The following is a 16,447-nucleotide window of genomic DNA, read 5'->3' on the forward strand; positions in this document are numbered from 1 at the left end:
CTACCAGTTATCAGGCTGGAACTACCAGAAGTAGTTGGGTTTTGTTTTTTAATTATTTGTATTACAATAGTATTTACAGGACTCAACTGTACAGAGAACAGTATAAGCACAGTAAGAGACAGTCTCTGCCTCTAAGGCTACATCTACACTTAAAACACTAGAACAGCACAGTAGAGGCCTGCGCGGATACAAAATTTGTATCCGCAATCCACAAAAATAATCCACGGATGCGGATACCTGCAGATGTTCAGCAGATATCCATGGGTTTGCAGGGCTCTATAGCACAGCTCATGATAGTGCTTCAGTTTAGACATTCACTATAACAAGGGGAGGGGTTCTCCCATTGCTGTAGTTAGTCCACCTCCCCGAGAGTCAGTAGCTAGGTCAACCAAAGAATTCTTCCATCGACTTAGCGCTGTCTACATTGGGGTTAGGTCAGCATAGCTACGTGCCTTAGGAGTGTGGATTTTTCACACCTGAGAGACATAGCAATGCCAACGTAAGTTTTCAGGGTAGACCAGCCCTAAACTTTAAACTGAATTAAGATGAAACGCAACAAGTGTTCGTAACGATCAGAAGGGACACAAGGAGAGGATAGGGGAAAGATTACAAGAATACACATTTATATTGACCAGATACATGCACAGAGAGATGGCTTTGGTTTGGCTACTTTTCAAAAATAAATATATTATGAACTTGGTGAAACCTTGTTATGGGTTGGGTTAAAGCTTCTGAGGTTGAGAAGTATGAACTCACTCTTCAATTAATGTAACTGTAAATATAAGTCAAACCTAAACCAAAAGGGGTGTGTGAACCTGCCCAGGACCTTTTGGGATGAGTACTGTTTTGGGTAGGTGTGTGTGCGGGAGTGATAGAGAACACAGATACTAAGGCCACTCACAGACAAGAACAGCAAGAAAAGGCAGGGGAAAACAAAAAGCCTAGTAGGACACAGGAGCCAGTAAGAACAGTGACACCATGGAAAAAGCTAGACAGAGAACTTTTGGGTCTGGGGTTGGCTAAAGAAACTGCTCCTTTTGTTCTTGGTTCCTTCTGGATTCAGAAACACAGGACTTTGTAAATAAACAGAACTGTATAAAAGAAATACCTGATTATCACCAGTTTCTACTTCCAACTGGAACATCCCCAGGGCCCCAAACTTTGACTAGCTGCTCGGGTCAAAAGGGGCAACAGCCTAACAAAGTCTATCAGTGATCTATCTAGTAATCATTAATTGTCAATTTGAGGGGAAATTTGAAAGACTGGCTATAAGGCTGTAAGGACTAGTTCTATCCTTAAGGCAGATATTCCATGCGTTACCAAAGAATTTTGAAAGTATCACAAAAACAAACTTATTAATAAAAAGTACAAATGTTAAATATTAATTAAGACTATAAAGTGGTTCAAATATCAATATGACAAAGTCACTAAGTGGATAATTAGCAGACTGCTCTGGTTAGCATCTGTGAAGAATTTTCACACTGAGGAGTATAGGGGTTAGAGTGGAGGAGAGGACCGTTTGTTTAGAAAAATATTAATACAAAAGGCTACTTATATTGCTAATAATTCTCTGTCCCCTGTTATAGGTGAATGTTTAAGTAAGCATTCTTTCAGCCTGAGACTGCAGTTAAGTCACAAGCAGGACATTACTTTGTTGCCACAAAAATAATTGGTAAATTCAGCATTATAACTCTATTGCTAGATCAAATGAGGAGATAACTGGCAAGGCAGGCAAAGCCTATGTGAAGCACCTCTCTTTTGATAAGTAGTTTCCATACACCATTTTTCCAAGGGAAACAACATACAACAGTTGTTAATGTATGTTAAAGAAATGGTGTCAAACATTTTAAAATCTTTCTAAAAAAAATTTAGTTATGATACTATCACCTCCTTAGAAGGCTCAAAGTGAAATCTCTATTCAAATCAGTGTCTTCTCTTTTACAAGTTAGTTTTTTTTACCCCATTTCTAATTCCTTTTCCTTCTTAGAATTATAGAATCTGACCACTCATCTAGATTCTGGATATTCACGTTGATCAGTATGACAACGAACACGAGCACGCGCCATTCTGAAGGGCATATATGCTCTCCTCAAAGTACCGTAAGGAACAGAATGTAACCAGAATTGATAATCATAGAGAGTAAATCTCAGTTGGCTTTGGGCCTTTACATTTTACAGTTATATTAGAGCACCTTTTTCAAATAGCCAACAAAATGAAAAAGCACTACACAAATGCTACATACGTCAGTGCAACTAATTCTTTAACTCTCCAGTGCTACCGAAGTACATCTGGAGATTCACATTTATAATTAAACTATTTTTCTCCCCCCATCCAGGTCGCTATCAGAGGCAAATCATTCCAAAATAAATAATTGGCCTGTGACAGGGAAGGGAAAAGAAGAGAAGCAGTGACACACACAGTGATTTGGCTGGACTTGAACGAACGTTTTGTAAATATATTAAGTAGATTTAGTTAAAGCTTGATCATGTTTCTGGATTAGTAAAACAATATTAGAAAATTAAAAGGAAGTCATTCTTACCATTTCACATGCAAGGCCCCACTGCTGAAAATACTTGGTTCAGATGCTTAACATCAGACACTTGTAGTCACATTGAGTTCAACAGAATTATTCAAATGTGTAAAGTTAGGCACATGCATAAATCTTCACAGGTTCAGGACCCAATAAAATTACTGATCTTCTTGATTTAAAGATTAAGTGTTTATATTGCACTAACTTCAAGCAACGCACATAAAGGAAATAAGTCATCTAGTAAATGTATTTATTACTTTAGTTTTAAAGACTGATTATATAAACATATTGATATGTATATAAACACTCAGGGGTAGAGCCACAAAGGGATTTTTGCCACTTTAGACACCTAAACCCAACACTGAGATCCGCCAAATCCTCTCAGCTGCCACCTAATTCTGGATGTGCCTAAGTTGCATGGTACCTAAACTTTTGCCAGTGAACAAAGCTGCCTAGGTCCCAATGCCACCAAGTGGCTTGGCACTCTAGTTCACACCTGAACTCCAGGGGAATTCCAATCTAGGCATTCCCCCATCTATCTCACTTGCAGGGGTCAATCTATAGGTGTTCTCAGAGTGTGCCTAACCCCACGGATTCATAGATATTTAGGTCAGAAGGGACCATTATGATCATCTAGTCTGACCTCCTGCACAACGCAGGCCACAGAATTTCACCCACCACTCCTGCAAAAAACCTCACACCTATGTCTGTGCTATTGAAGTCCTCAAATCCTAGTTTAAAGACTTCAAGGAGCAGAGAATCCTCCAGCCAGTGACCCATGCTACAGAGGAAGGCGAAAAACCTCCAAGGCCTCTTCCAATCTGCCCTGGAGGAAAATTCCTTCCCGACCCCAAATATGGCGATCAGCTAAACCCTGAGCATATGGGCAAGATTCATCAGTCAGATACTACAGAAAATTCTTTCCTGGGTAACTCGGATCCCACCCCATCTAATATCCCATCACAGGCCATTGGGCCTATTTACCATGAATATTTAATTACCAAAACCATGTTATCCCATCATACCATCTCCTCCATAAACGTATCGAGTTTAATCTTAAAGCCAGATAGATCTTTTGCCTCCACTGCTTCCCTTGGAAGGCTATTCCAAAACTTCACTCCTCTGATGGTTAGAAACCTTCGTCTAATTTCTAGTCTAAATTTCCTGGTGGCCAGTTTATACCCATTTGTTCTTGTGTCCACATTGTTATTGAGCTTAAATAATTCCTCTCCCTCTCCGGTATTTATCCCTCTGATATATTTATAGACAGCAATCATATCTCCCCTCAACCTTCTTTTAGTTAGGCTAAACAAGCCAAGCTCCTTGAGTCTCCTTTCATAAGACAAGTTTTCCATTTCTCGGATCATCCTAGTAGCCCTTCTCTGTACCTGTTCCAGTTTGAATTCATCCTTCTTAAACATTGGAGACCAGAACTGCAAACAGTATTCCAGGTGGGGTCTCACCAGTGCCTTGTATAACGGTACTAAAACCTCCCTATCCCTACTGGAAATACCTCTCCTGATGCATCCCAAGACCGCATTAGCTTTTCTCACAGCCAGATCACATTGGCAGCTCATAGTCATCCTATGATCAACCAATACTCCAAGGTCCTTCTCCTCCCCTGTTACTTCTAATTGATGCATCCCTAGCTTATAACTAAAATTCTTGTTATTAATTCCTAAATGCATGACCTTACACTTCTCACTATTAAATTTCATCCTATTACTATTACTCCAGTTTACAAGGTCATCCAGATCCCCCTGTAGGATATCCCTGTCCTTCCCTAAATTGGCAATACCTCCCAGCTTTGTATCATCCGCAAACTTTATTAGCACACTCCCACTTTTTGTGCCAAGGTCAGTAATAAAAAGATTAAATAAGACTGGTCCCAAAACCGATCCTTGAGGAACTCCACTGGTAACCTCCCTCCAGCCTGACAGTTCACCTTTCAGTAGGACCTGTTGTAGTCTCCCCTTTAACCAATTCCTTATCCACCTTTCAATTTTCCTATTGATCTCCATCTTATCCAATTTAACTAATAATTCCCCACGTGGCACGGTATCAAACGCCTTACTAAAATCTAGGTAAATTAGATCCACTGCGTTTCCTTTGTCTAAAAAATCTGGATGGCCAAGACGGTGCTCCTCTTATACCCAAACAGCCCAGTGGTTAAGGACTCATCTGGGAGGTGGGAGCAAATACCTCCTCTGGCTGACACAAAACAGGAATCTGAACCCATCTCTCAGGAAGAGTGTCCTAACTACTGGGCTGTGGGATATTTTGGGACAGGTCTCTCAGTCTCTCTTATTGAAACTCTTCCAATTGTACAAGGAAATATTAACTGAAGCAGTGGGACTGAAACATGGGTCTCCCACATACCAGGTGAATGCCCAAACCACCAGGCTAGTGCAGAGGCGGCCAAACTTACTGACGCTCCAAGCCACATACAACAATCTTCAGAAGTTTGAGAGCTGGGGCGTGCCTGCCAGGGCTTCAGCCACACAGGAGGTGCCTACTGGGGCTTGGGGCTTCAGCCCTACTCCTGCTGAAGCCCCGAGCCCCAGCAGGCACACCGTGCGGGGTTGAAGCCCCAAGAATCCCTCCCTAATTGGGAAAAAGCCAGAGGTGACACATGGGGGTGGGGGCACTTGACCACACACTACCTTCTCCCCTCCCCCCCACAATTTTTTCCAGGGTTTTCCGGCCCCACTCTGTCACATGGTGCCACCGGGCTCCCTCCCTGCAAGGCAACTGCTGGAGCTGACGAACTGGGAGCTGCGGCCACACGGAGAGGCAGTGGCAAACAGCTGGGAGCTGCAGGGAGAGCAGCTGCTTTTGTGGTTTCCTCTCCTTACAAAGCTAAAGCGGTGGCCCCTTCCTGCAGCTCCAGGCTCTTTGCCATTACCTGTCCATGTGGAGCTAACACCTGGGAGCCTCAGGGAGGGGCCACTTACAGTAAGAGGGTGGGAATGCCTGGGGGATGTGTGATTCATGCTGTTGGGGGGAGCGAACCTTTAAACTGTGCCCCCCCCCGCTCTCAGCAGGCACCAGTCATCTCTGGTAGAAGCCTCTAGCCCCACCACAGGGCACAATCCCCGAGCTCCCCGCAATCTGGTAGGTGGAGAATGGGGAGGCACACTCAGGCCTGGTCTACAGTGGGGGAGGCGAGGGGGGGGGGGGGAGAAAATCGATCTACACAATCTACACAAAACTTCAGCTACGTGAATAACGTAGCTGAAGTCGACGGACTGCTGCCGCTCCCCCGTCGACTCTGCCTGCGCCTCTTGCAGCACTGGAGTACAGAAGTCGACGGGAGAGCACTCAGGGGGTCGATTTATCACGTCTAGACTAGACACGATAAATCAACCCCTGCTGAATCGATCGCTGCCTGCCAATCCGGCAAGTAGTATAGACATACCCTAACTGTAAAAAGGCTGCATGCAGCTCGCGAGCCACAGTTTGGCCACCCCTGCTATAGTGTATAAGGAGAAAAAACCACCACCTTCTTCATGGACTGACCCATCTGAGACCCCTAGCATAGGGGAGTGTTCACAGCTGTGAATCCCAATGAAGGGAGGTACCTCCCTGCAGCCCAGAATTAGGCACCTAAGCTCCTCACTTCTACATATTCTATTGGCTATCCTAGGTGGCTCCCAGCTCAGCTGCCCGACTCCCAGGAAGCTCATTCTCAAGCACCTAACTCTCCCCAAGCATTGTATAGTGAGTCTGAACACCTGACTTGGGTCTGTGGATTACGTTATGTGGCTGGGCATTTATGGCTATATCTACATTTAAACTGCTACACCAGTACAGCTACAGTGCTGCAATTGGGCCACTGTAATACTGCAGTGTAGGCACTTACTACAGCGAGGGGAAGGGTTCTCCCGTCACTGTAGTTAATCCACCTCCCCAAGAGGTGGCATCTAGGTTAAGGAAATATTCCAATCAACCCAGCAATGTTTACACGGGGTGGGGGTGGCTTAGCTAATCTTAGCTACATCGTTCAGGTTTGTGGATTTTTCATAGCCCTGAGCAACGCAGCTGAGTCCAGCCTATCTTTTTAGTGCAGATCTGGCCTAAAAATTAAGTGTTACAATGCCTAAGTCCCTTTGTCGATCTAGACCTCAGTTTTATTGAGGTGTACTTATCCTCTACGCTTACTGTCTTATTATGTTTTAATCTAATTTCTCAGACCACTAAAAGAAATGCTATGGAACAAAGATCTCCCTGTTCACAGATTCAGCTCTCTCTAAATTGTATTCTCAAGATTATTGATGTCTCAACATTTATGAAAGATAAAAGTATTTGAATCACTTAGTTTCAACATTATTTTTTCCCCCACAATGCAAATTAAAACATTTTCCCTCTTTTAACTGCATCTTCTTTCACTATTTAATTTATTAGGCTGGGTAATATGCATTCCTGCTATGGTTTAGTTTCACATAGCCTTCATGCTCAAAATATCCTCACAAATGTAATGCAATGTGTCATGTAACACAACCAGGAAAAAGGAACAGAACACATTTAGAGCAAGACCTTTATTCCCAGGAAGCAGAGTCTTGTTTTTCAAAATGAAGCTTGGCAAGCAGGCAAGACAGAAAACCCAGAAGAGAAAAAAACCTGTCAGACTTCTCGATGTTTACTATTAGGTTAATTATTTTTAATATGCAATACACCACATGCTGATTTTGAAGAGACCAGAGAGGCTCTACCCTAGTTCATCATTTCTGGAACTAACAGGTATTTAGAGGCAGCAATTTTGCTTTTTCCCCCAGGTTAGTGGATGTTAAACACATTTCAGTCTCCATCTAAATTAAAGCCTTACTATAGTCTTCATACTATAGCCAAAGATTCAAGTCTGTATACATATCCATAGGAGAAAATAAATTGAACAAGGTCTGCAGCTCTCTGTTAATTTAGAGAGTTGCTATATTGGATTTTACATCATTGATATCTTGTGGATTTTGCCAGAAGCTGGGAATGGGCGACAGGGGATGATCACTTGATGATTACCTGTTCATTCCCTCTGGGGCACCTGGCATTGGCACTGTTGGAACACGGGATACTGGGCTAGACGGACCTTTGATCTGACCTAGTAGGTCCATTCTTATGCTACAGGTCTTATTCACAGCCATAATAGAATTTACAGCTTGCAAAACGTGATTTTCCCCAAAAATCTCTTCTATACTCCTTCCCAGTAAGCTGGGAAAAATTTGCCGAACACCTTTTCGCCAGAGATTAAAGGGTGTGAAGGAAAAGAGGAGACAGGGAAAGGAAGGCCATCAATAATGTCCAGGAACAATGTCTTAGTTAAAGAGACTCCTTACTCCCAGCTGTTGATAAATGTAAGAATGCTGTTCCTGGACTCCTCTCAGACTACCTTTCATATCCTTTGGAAGAAGCAGCTCTCCCCCTCCCAACCCAACCACCATACAGAGCCTCATGGCTGTTAGACGGGGACTATCAATTGTGCCCCAATATCCTGACCAATGAAAAGGGGTGGTGGAATTTCCACTACCCTACCCCCGCATCCTTTATCTGTGTCAATCTGTAACATTTTCAAATGATCAAAATATAACACCTGTGTTTTGCTGAGTGTTCTTATAATTGACCAATTATAATATTTTTAACATTAAAAACATTTTACAGAAGGTTTTCTTATGGTGAGAATTAAATAAATTAGCGTTTTAAAAAGAACCCACATGGATCATCAACAGGATTTGAATCCTCAGCCTTCAGAGATCAGCACAGACCACTACCACTTCAACAGAAAAAATGTTTACTCCTGTAGTTAATCAGCCACTAGAAAGGCATGCCACACACATTTTGCCAGGGGGTTACACAACTATTCAATACCAAAATGTTTGGATCAAGATTTTTGAGTCCTGTTTCTGACTCCGGAAAGGGAGTGCTGCCTAGTGTGTACATAACACTGCCACTCTTCCCAGTGGAGTGGGAAAGTCAGCTGAATTCATCCAAAATTCCTGAAAAATCCAGTACACTTGAGAGATCTATCCTTCACTTAGGGCCTGGTTTTGTGGTCCTCACCACAGAAACTCCAGTGCTACTACTCATAGCTTATCTAAGCAACAGAATGCAAGCAACATGATTCTTGACAGTTCCTCTACCTCCAGGAGCTTCTATGTAACACCAGTGAAACTTACCACAGTATTGTTAATTTCAACCTGTTGCTGCTAAAGCAAAGAGTAGTTATGCTGGAACAGTCTACAGCATTAGGAAAACAGTGCTGAATTGGTTCACATTTGGAAGTTTTGCTTTTCAAATTAAAACTTCAGTTCTACAGAAATTGTAGATATTCCCTCATCCATACATAATACTAAGTGAGCAAAAAGGTTTTTCAAGTCTTATTTGTCATTTTTTCCCTCATTTATACTTTATTTTAAAATATTTTATTTAGGTCACACAGTCCCTTACTTTCTAAACAAGTTCCTTTGTGACTATTTGAACTCTTGCCTCTACTCTCCGTAAGAATCTGTAGAAACTGTAGAAGAGGATTCTGGAAAATGGTGGGAAGAAGTGAAAGCTGAATACATCTTGAACCAAGATGATTTAATGCTCAGATAATTTCAATTTCAGAGTTATAGGCCATCTTCCATAGTACAGCACTGTCATGCATTTTAAACTTTTTCCTCTCGCCCATTGCCATCACCACCTATGAGGCACGGTTATCATTTTCTCTTATCTTGACTCAGCTGAAATCCTCACGTCTTAATCACTTACTGTCTTTACTACTGCACTTCATCATATGCTCTTCCCAAATCTCTACTTTCTAAGCTTCAGTAGTCCAGAATGCTGTTGCTAGACTACTCACACATTCCAGTGAAATCCATCATTTTTAACTGCTTCTGTATCCATCTTTACATTGCAACTTTTTGCCATCCTGATTTGTGGAGCTCTAAGAACCTATCCTATAACCCACCCTATCTTCCCCAGTCCTAAAATACACTTCTCTAACAAGTGCATAGTCATTTTTCTAGATGTGAGGGCCTAGGGGTAAATGGACAATCATGCATGGTATATTATAACTCACAATTATATATTTAAAATATTTAAATGCCCCCCACCTTCCTGTTATGAAGAAAATATCTGAAAGATAGCCTCTGGTGCTCCTTATAACAGCAGCTTTCTAGAGATACCCCATTTAATGAAGATATAATATTTAGTAGTCTTATGCTACATCTACACTACAGCCAGGATCAATGCTCTGAGATCGATTCACCAGCGATCGATTTAGCGGGTCTAGTGAAGTCCCACTAAATTGACCATCGATCACTCTCCCATCAACTCCTGTACTCCACCTGAACAAGAAGCACAAGGGGAGTCGATGCGAGAGCGTCTACAATCGGCATTGCGTAGTGTGGACCCCGCAGTAAGTAGATCTAAGTATGTTGACTTCAGCTATGTTATTCATGTAGCTGACATTGCGTAACTTAGATTGATCTCCCCCCCCGTAGTAGATCTCCCCCCGTAGACAAGGCCCTCATAGGTACACTCCCTTAAACATCTCCCTCCTGTGAGCAGAGACAAGTAAACATTAACATAAACACAGTATGTTGTAAGAAGAGCAACAGGGACGTCTATAGTAACTGGTTTCTTTGTCCGTAAAAAGCAGCAACCTGGACTTTTCTTTCCCTCCCTCCCACTGTGAGGCCTCTCAACATCAAGCTGACCCTTTCTTATATAATCAGAGGAGAAGGAACTGAAGATGTGCCTGACCAGATTCTCTCTTCCCCCCAGCCCTACTCAGAATAAGGAATTTCAGGAAGCTAGAAAATTCTGTGGACTCATCTACACAGCATGGCATTGAGCATTAGAGGGGTGTGAATTTTAAAGCTCACCAACAGTTTGGTCAAAAACTGGCCCATGTAGACCCTTTCGTTGCACACTAAAAATTCCCTAATGCAGTTAATGTAATACTGTTTCAACAACAGACATATTGAACAGTGTAGACAGCTGAGAGCGGAGTCTCCATTTGATGTCATCACCAATGGGTAGAGTATTTCCAAAGAGCAAGAAAAGGCAGGGCATACTCCATAAAAATACACTATAAATGTATACACAGATTTAAAAAAAAAAAAAAATTTAATAGCCTTCACTGGGCAACAACAAGTCCAATCTGACACTCACATTTTTCATAACACAAGGATCAGCTATGCTGTAGCACTTTAAAAATCTCACCTTAAAAGCGCTCATCTTTAGATTATGGTTGTGAGACAATACTATAGGAAAAGTGAATGCTTGGCATAATAGAGAGGTATGCAGTTCTGATATCAAGTGCCTTTGCCAGCAGTGTGCTTCTGCTGTTCACAAAATATTCTCTCTCTTAGGTGTTGCTGAATGGGTAAGACTTGTACTGTTGTGCTTAAGTCATGAGTCATGCAAGAATTGAATAAAGTGAAGAAGAGAAGAAATTAAAATGATAAGAGGAACTGAGACCAGAGAGATTAAAAAAATGCTTGTAGGTAGGTGTCTGTATGATGGTTGTTTAAATAGAGCAAAGAACAAATTATATCTGCATACTGGTAAAAAAAAGATATTAAGGATCAGTAAATTTGAGAACATCAACAGTCCACTGGCAGAGAGAGAAAAAGGGGTGGCCTAGATAGGTGCTTTTATGATACATCAGGCCTTTACGCAGCTGTGTGGTAATCACTCCCAGTAAATACTTGGAATAATATACAAGTCTGTGGTGACTCACGAGTGACTTTATGGCTTGGAAGTTATTCTTCTTGGAAGCAGAAGTAAGTTATTACATTCTGCCCACTGTGTATTGTAGCTTTCTTTATATTACTCCCTACATATTTTCATTTGTTCGTTGACTTAAAGACATGCTGTACATTTGCAGTGCTCTTGTATCCATGTTGGTCCCAGGATACGAGAGACAAGGTAGTGAGGTAATATCTTTTAGTGCCTCAACTTCTGTTGGCAGAACAGATAAGCAGAGGTGTTAATTCCCATTTCATTTGAAGTGGTTTCTTGCAACATGTGTTAAGTCATTATGCTTAACAATCTGTCCCACCTTATATTTAGCTGTGACACTCTGGTTACCTTCTCCAGATCTGAAGAAGAGCTCTAGAAAGCTTGAAAACTTGTTTCCTTCACGAACAGAAGTTGGTTCAATAAAAGATATTACGATGAAGTGGGCTGTAGCTCATGAAAGCTTATGCGCAAATAAATTGGTTAGTCTCTAAGGTGCCACAAGTACTCCTTTTCTTTTTGCGAATACAGACTAACACGGCTGTTACTCTGAAACCTCACCCACATTCTTTCAGTCAGTGAAAGTGTCATTTAGGTGTTCATCTTTTTTTCTGCTAACAAATACTAAAGATATCATACCATAAACTATATACTAGAAAGGTATAAATTGTCAAATTATATTTCATGTTTTGGAAACTGTTAATAATAAATGTAGCCAGAAACAGGAATTAGAAGTACTATGTCATACACAGGCTTTGAGGGGAAATACCCTTGACATATCTCAGAATATCCAAACACAGACCATCTTTCCAGGGTGAAAAATGTGTGGTAGTCTGCACTAACCAATACACCTTGTCAATACAACATTAGTATGTGCGTTGGTGATGCAATTAAAAAGCAGCAACATGCCCACAGTTAGAACAAGAGGTCCATGCAACTATGATCAAAGCAAAAAGGCAGAAGTCTTCACTTTGAACAATAGTGCCAGGACCATTGTAAACAGAAGCAAAAAAACATCTATTGTGATAACAGCACCACTGTTTACTGAAACTCTCTTTTTTGGCATGATCACACTCACACTGGTCCTTATTTTTTACCCTAATTTCCATTTCTTAGTTACTGTAGCTAATAGATCAACTGAAGAATTGAAGAATCGGGGTGGAAATTTTAAAATACAGAAAAGACTTCCTCCATTTCCCTATTCTGATCTTAACAGTGCAGACCAGTGAATTTTATTCAATGCACAATATATTTGTTTTGCCAATATAAGTTTATCTATTTAAAAAAGTTATCACATGACCCACTACATTTTCAGCAAAAAGCCAATTAGCTTTTTACATACACACTTTAGCCAGGAGTATGACTCTATGTAGCAAAATCTTTTAATAACTGGGGTTTATAAATTAAAACTTGCTGATTTAGAATGAAATTTAGTAACTGGTTCTTTTTAAGTAGTGAACTAGCAGGTACGCTGGAAGATCAAACTGAAAAACTTTCAAAACTACATACAAACTATAAACATAACACTATAATTTAAACTTCTTGATAGCACTTTGAACAATTTACATTATCAAGTCAGATGAACATTTTTGGTCTCCTACAAAAAAAAAGGTAACAACTAGATAGTCTCAGGAACTTTGCTACAAGAAAAATAGGATATTGATCTTACCTTTAACACTTTTTCTATTAACATCAGCACCTTTTTCAAGCAAATACTGAGCAATTTCTTTGTGTCCTTTGTAACATGAGATCATCAGGCATGTGTGCCCATGTCGGTTTGATACTTCCAAATCAGCTTTATGCTCCACAAGGTACTTTACTATTTCCAGGTGCCCATCAAAACAGGCTGCCCTAAGTGGGGTTGAATTTGTCAGTGTTGTGTTGTTGACAGATGCGCCATGATCTAACAGACATTGGACTACCTTCAAATGACCAGCAGCAGAAGCTGCCCATAATGGAGGAGCCCCCTCAATGGTCTCACCATCAAAATTCACCGAGCCACCAACTTCTATAGAAGCACAGCAATGCTCCAGCAAGTATTCCACCATATCAAGGTGTCCATAACGGGCTGCCATCAAAAGTGGTGTAGCACCACTAGTTTTTTCAGACATCAGCAAGGCCACCTCTTCTTTGGTTTTGTTTGCCAGTAACTTTGCAAGGAGCCGCAGTTTGCCATCACGAGCTGCATTGAACACTGCTGTCTTTAGATCCATTTAGTCTGTGCCGCTTTTATCCTTCAGTGTCACAGATAATGGGACTACTGGAACTACAGAGTCCAAACAGAAGACCCACACGCTTTTCTTAGATCTGTGTTATCTCTGTGAACAAACATGAAGACTCTGATCTTAGGTCCTAACAATTCCGAGCACAGACTGTGTTCAACAATCTGAAAGAGAAAAGAAAATTGAAATGGTTGGGTTTTTTTTTTTTAAACATCTTTAATATATTAAATCAGTGGGTTTCAACCCCGGGGGGGGGGGGGAGGGTCTCGTGGACTATGACTAAGGGGGCCGAGAAAAGAGGTCGAACAATGATTTCCAATCCGTGCTCCGCAGGCCCCTGGGGTCCCCAGCCCAAAGGGCCCATGCCTCCATTCGAATTTTTTTAGTAACCCGCAAATGAAAAAAGCTTGAAAAACACCGCACTAAATGACCTCCCACTGCTTGTGCTGTACACGGCACCAATTCTCCCGAGAGGAAAGGAAGTGCCACCTTCGGGGGCTTCCCCGGGCTTTGGGGAGCGCCCCCTCTCGGGAGGCTGGCGGGAGTGAGCGCCGATCCTCCCCCTGTTTCATTCACACGGGTTGCAGGAAAACCCCCCCGTCTGCGCCGGCTGTATAAGGAGCCGCGGCAGCTCCACCAACTTCTGCCGGACCCAGCCCGGGCAAGGAGCCGCCGACCTCTCTCTCTGGCCTGGCTCCTCCGCCAAGCAGTCCCCGGACCGAGCCGATGCACCCGGCTCACCGCCCGCGGGGGCACTGCTGGGAGCAGGCAAGGGGAACGAGACCGACCTTGGTTCCGCACCCGCCCGGGGGAGGTAGTCCCGCCGCCCCCCGTCCTGGCCCCGCGTCGCCCCTTCCCAGACAGGTTCCCAGCCCCGCGCCAGCCCCCCGGACCTGCCTCCCTGTCGGCTGGGGGCCGGGGACCCCGCACCGCCGCCCGCCCAGAGCAGGCTCCGAGCTACCTTCCCTAGGCGCGGACGCCCCACCGGCTCCCTCTCCCCGGAGCCGCCTTCACCGGGAAGCCTCCGCCGCGCTCCGCACCCCGTCCAGCTCCTCCATGACAGGCGAATCCCCACAGCAACGAGCCTCGGCGAGCGCCCAGCCCAGCGCCCAGGCGCAGCCCAACAAGCTGTCTCATGTCCTCTCTCAGGAGCCCCAATAGGGAAGGGGCCACCGCCCAGCCAGCCACTAAGAGCGGCGGACTGCCGCGTGGGGGGCGGGGCTTAGCTTGGCTCAAGCTAGGCTGAGAGCGCGCAGAGAGGAGGGGGGAGTTGCTTCGCTGTGGGAGGCGGGTGCTTAGGGTTAGGGCTAATGGGCGTTCAGTGGAGCCGCGTGTGCTGCCTCCCTCGCTGGAATACAGACGCCGACCTGTGGTAGCAGAGGAGCTAGAGCCAGGGAAGCGGGGGCTGCAGCACCCCCCGCTTGAAGTGGTGACCATCATACGCAGGGTTTACAGTTTGAGTCAATGGCTCGCAGCACGCCGACTATGCAAATTGTTCCAGCACCCGTGTGGTGAGGACGAGAGGGGTCTGGCAAGGCCATGCTCCATCCTAAGCCAGTCACTGCACCTCTCTGCCTCGGTTTCCCCCTTCTGAAAAATGATGATTCCCCACCTTTGTAAAGTGCTTTGAGAGCTACAGAGGCGACAGAAATGTCGGAGCTGAGCATTGTGTTTAGGGTGACCATATTTTCCCAAAGGGAAAACAGAACACTGCACAGGGCTGGCCCAAGCGCCCCCCCCCCCCACCTCCTGCATTCACAGGGCCCGCCTGAGGCCTCCCTCCCACAGGCTCTGCATGTGGGAACCCAGGTCCAAGATCCCCTGCCGCCTGCCTGTGTATTTGTCGTTTGCTCTTGCTAACTGATGTTCAGTTGGCAAGCACAAATGGGAGAAATGCCAGTTTTGCCAAAAAAGTCAGGACAGCCGGTACAGGCCTTTAAAAAGGGACTGTCTCACCCAAAATGGGATGTATGGTCACCCTAATCGTGTTGGACTGTTCCCCTGGAGTTTTTCGTAGTGACTATCAGTGTGTTTAGCCACTATGTGAATCCAGGATTGCACTCAAGCAAGCCTGCATGCCGTGAAGGGACTGGATGGCTCATGGAACTGGGGAGGTGCTGACTGTCAGCTTTGTTAGCAGCCCTTGCAGGAGGCTGGATTTGAAAGAGCATAGAAAGTAAACTCTCTTCTTAGCCCTAGAAGTGGTCTTTTCACATTATGATTGGAGAATGTTAGTGTGGGGCAACATGGGGAAGTTTGCACTGCTGCTATCCACACTACTTGCCTCTGCAGTTTCTGGGGCTATCAATCTGGCACCTTTCATAGAATTAACTACACTTTAAAAAGTAAAAAGAAAAGGAGTACTTGGGGCACCTTAGAGACTAACAAATTTATTTAAAAAGTGAGGCTCTATTGTAATTCCAAGTGGATGCTACAATGCCAGCCTTGTTCTGAGACTTAGGAATATTTATGAAAAAAGTAGGGAGGGAGTTGGAGGCTGCTTGGACCTCTCCCACCCCTTTCCTCCCCTCTTCCCACAGAGACCAGGACCTCCCCGCATCCCTGTCTATGGCCAAGTGGGGCCTTGGCTCCTTCCCAGCTGCCCCCTTGTGTGCACCTGACCCCCACCCCCAGACAGGGAGAAGGGGAGAATCAGAGCTAGGAAAGCTGCTTTTTTATGCTGCCTAGAGCCCTTAATTACCTTGACCAGTCACAGGCTTGGACCCCCTTCCTGGGATGATTCTCCTCTGTTCTTCCTATCATGTTCCCTCTTTCCTCCTCCTGCGCCCCAGCTTCTCCTGTTGGCATGCTCTAGCTACCTAGAGCGTGTTAACACAGTTCAGCAGGGTCCACAGAGCAGCCTGTGGCTTGGATGGTGAATCAAGCAGTGCCCCAACCCATTTGGCACAGCTTGCCTCCCATCAGACCCTCACTGCACAGTCTGTACATGTGCCACAGGGGCGGCAGAGAAGAACAA

General features: G+C 44.1%; 1 protein-coding gene across 1 annotated transcript in view; it reads right to left on the minus strand.

Annotated features, from left to right (window-relative positions):
* Window positions 1-14,544, minus strand: part of FEM1C (fem-1 homolog C) — a 31,298-nt gene extending 16,754 nt beyond the window's left edge. The window contains exons 1-2 of the mRNA XM_077817337.1: window positions 14,432-14,544; window positions 12,918-13,634 (exon numbers count right to left, since the gene is read on the minus strand). Of these exons, the coding sequence (XP_077673463.1) occupies window positions 12,918-13,461 (544 nt within the window). The 5' untranslated portion in view covers window positions 13,462-13,634; window positions 14,432-14,544. The remainder of the gene's footprint in view (window positions 1-12,917; window positions 13,635-14,431) is intronic.
* Window positions 14,545-16,447: the final 1,903 nt, after the last annotated feature.

Source organism: Eretmochelys imbricata, chromosome 5 (genome assembly GCF_965152235.1).
Source record: "Eretmochelys imbricata isolate rEreImb1 chromosome 5, rEreImb1.hap1, whole genome shotgun sequence".
Classification (NCBI taxonomy): domain Eukaryota; kingdom Metazoa; phylum Chordata; order Testudines; family Cheloniidae; genus Eretmochelys; species Eretmochelys imbricata.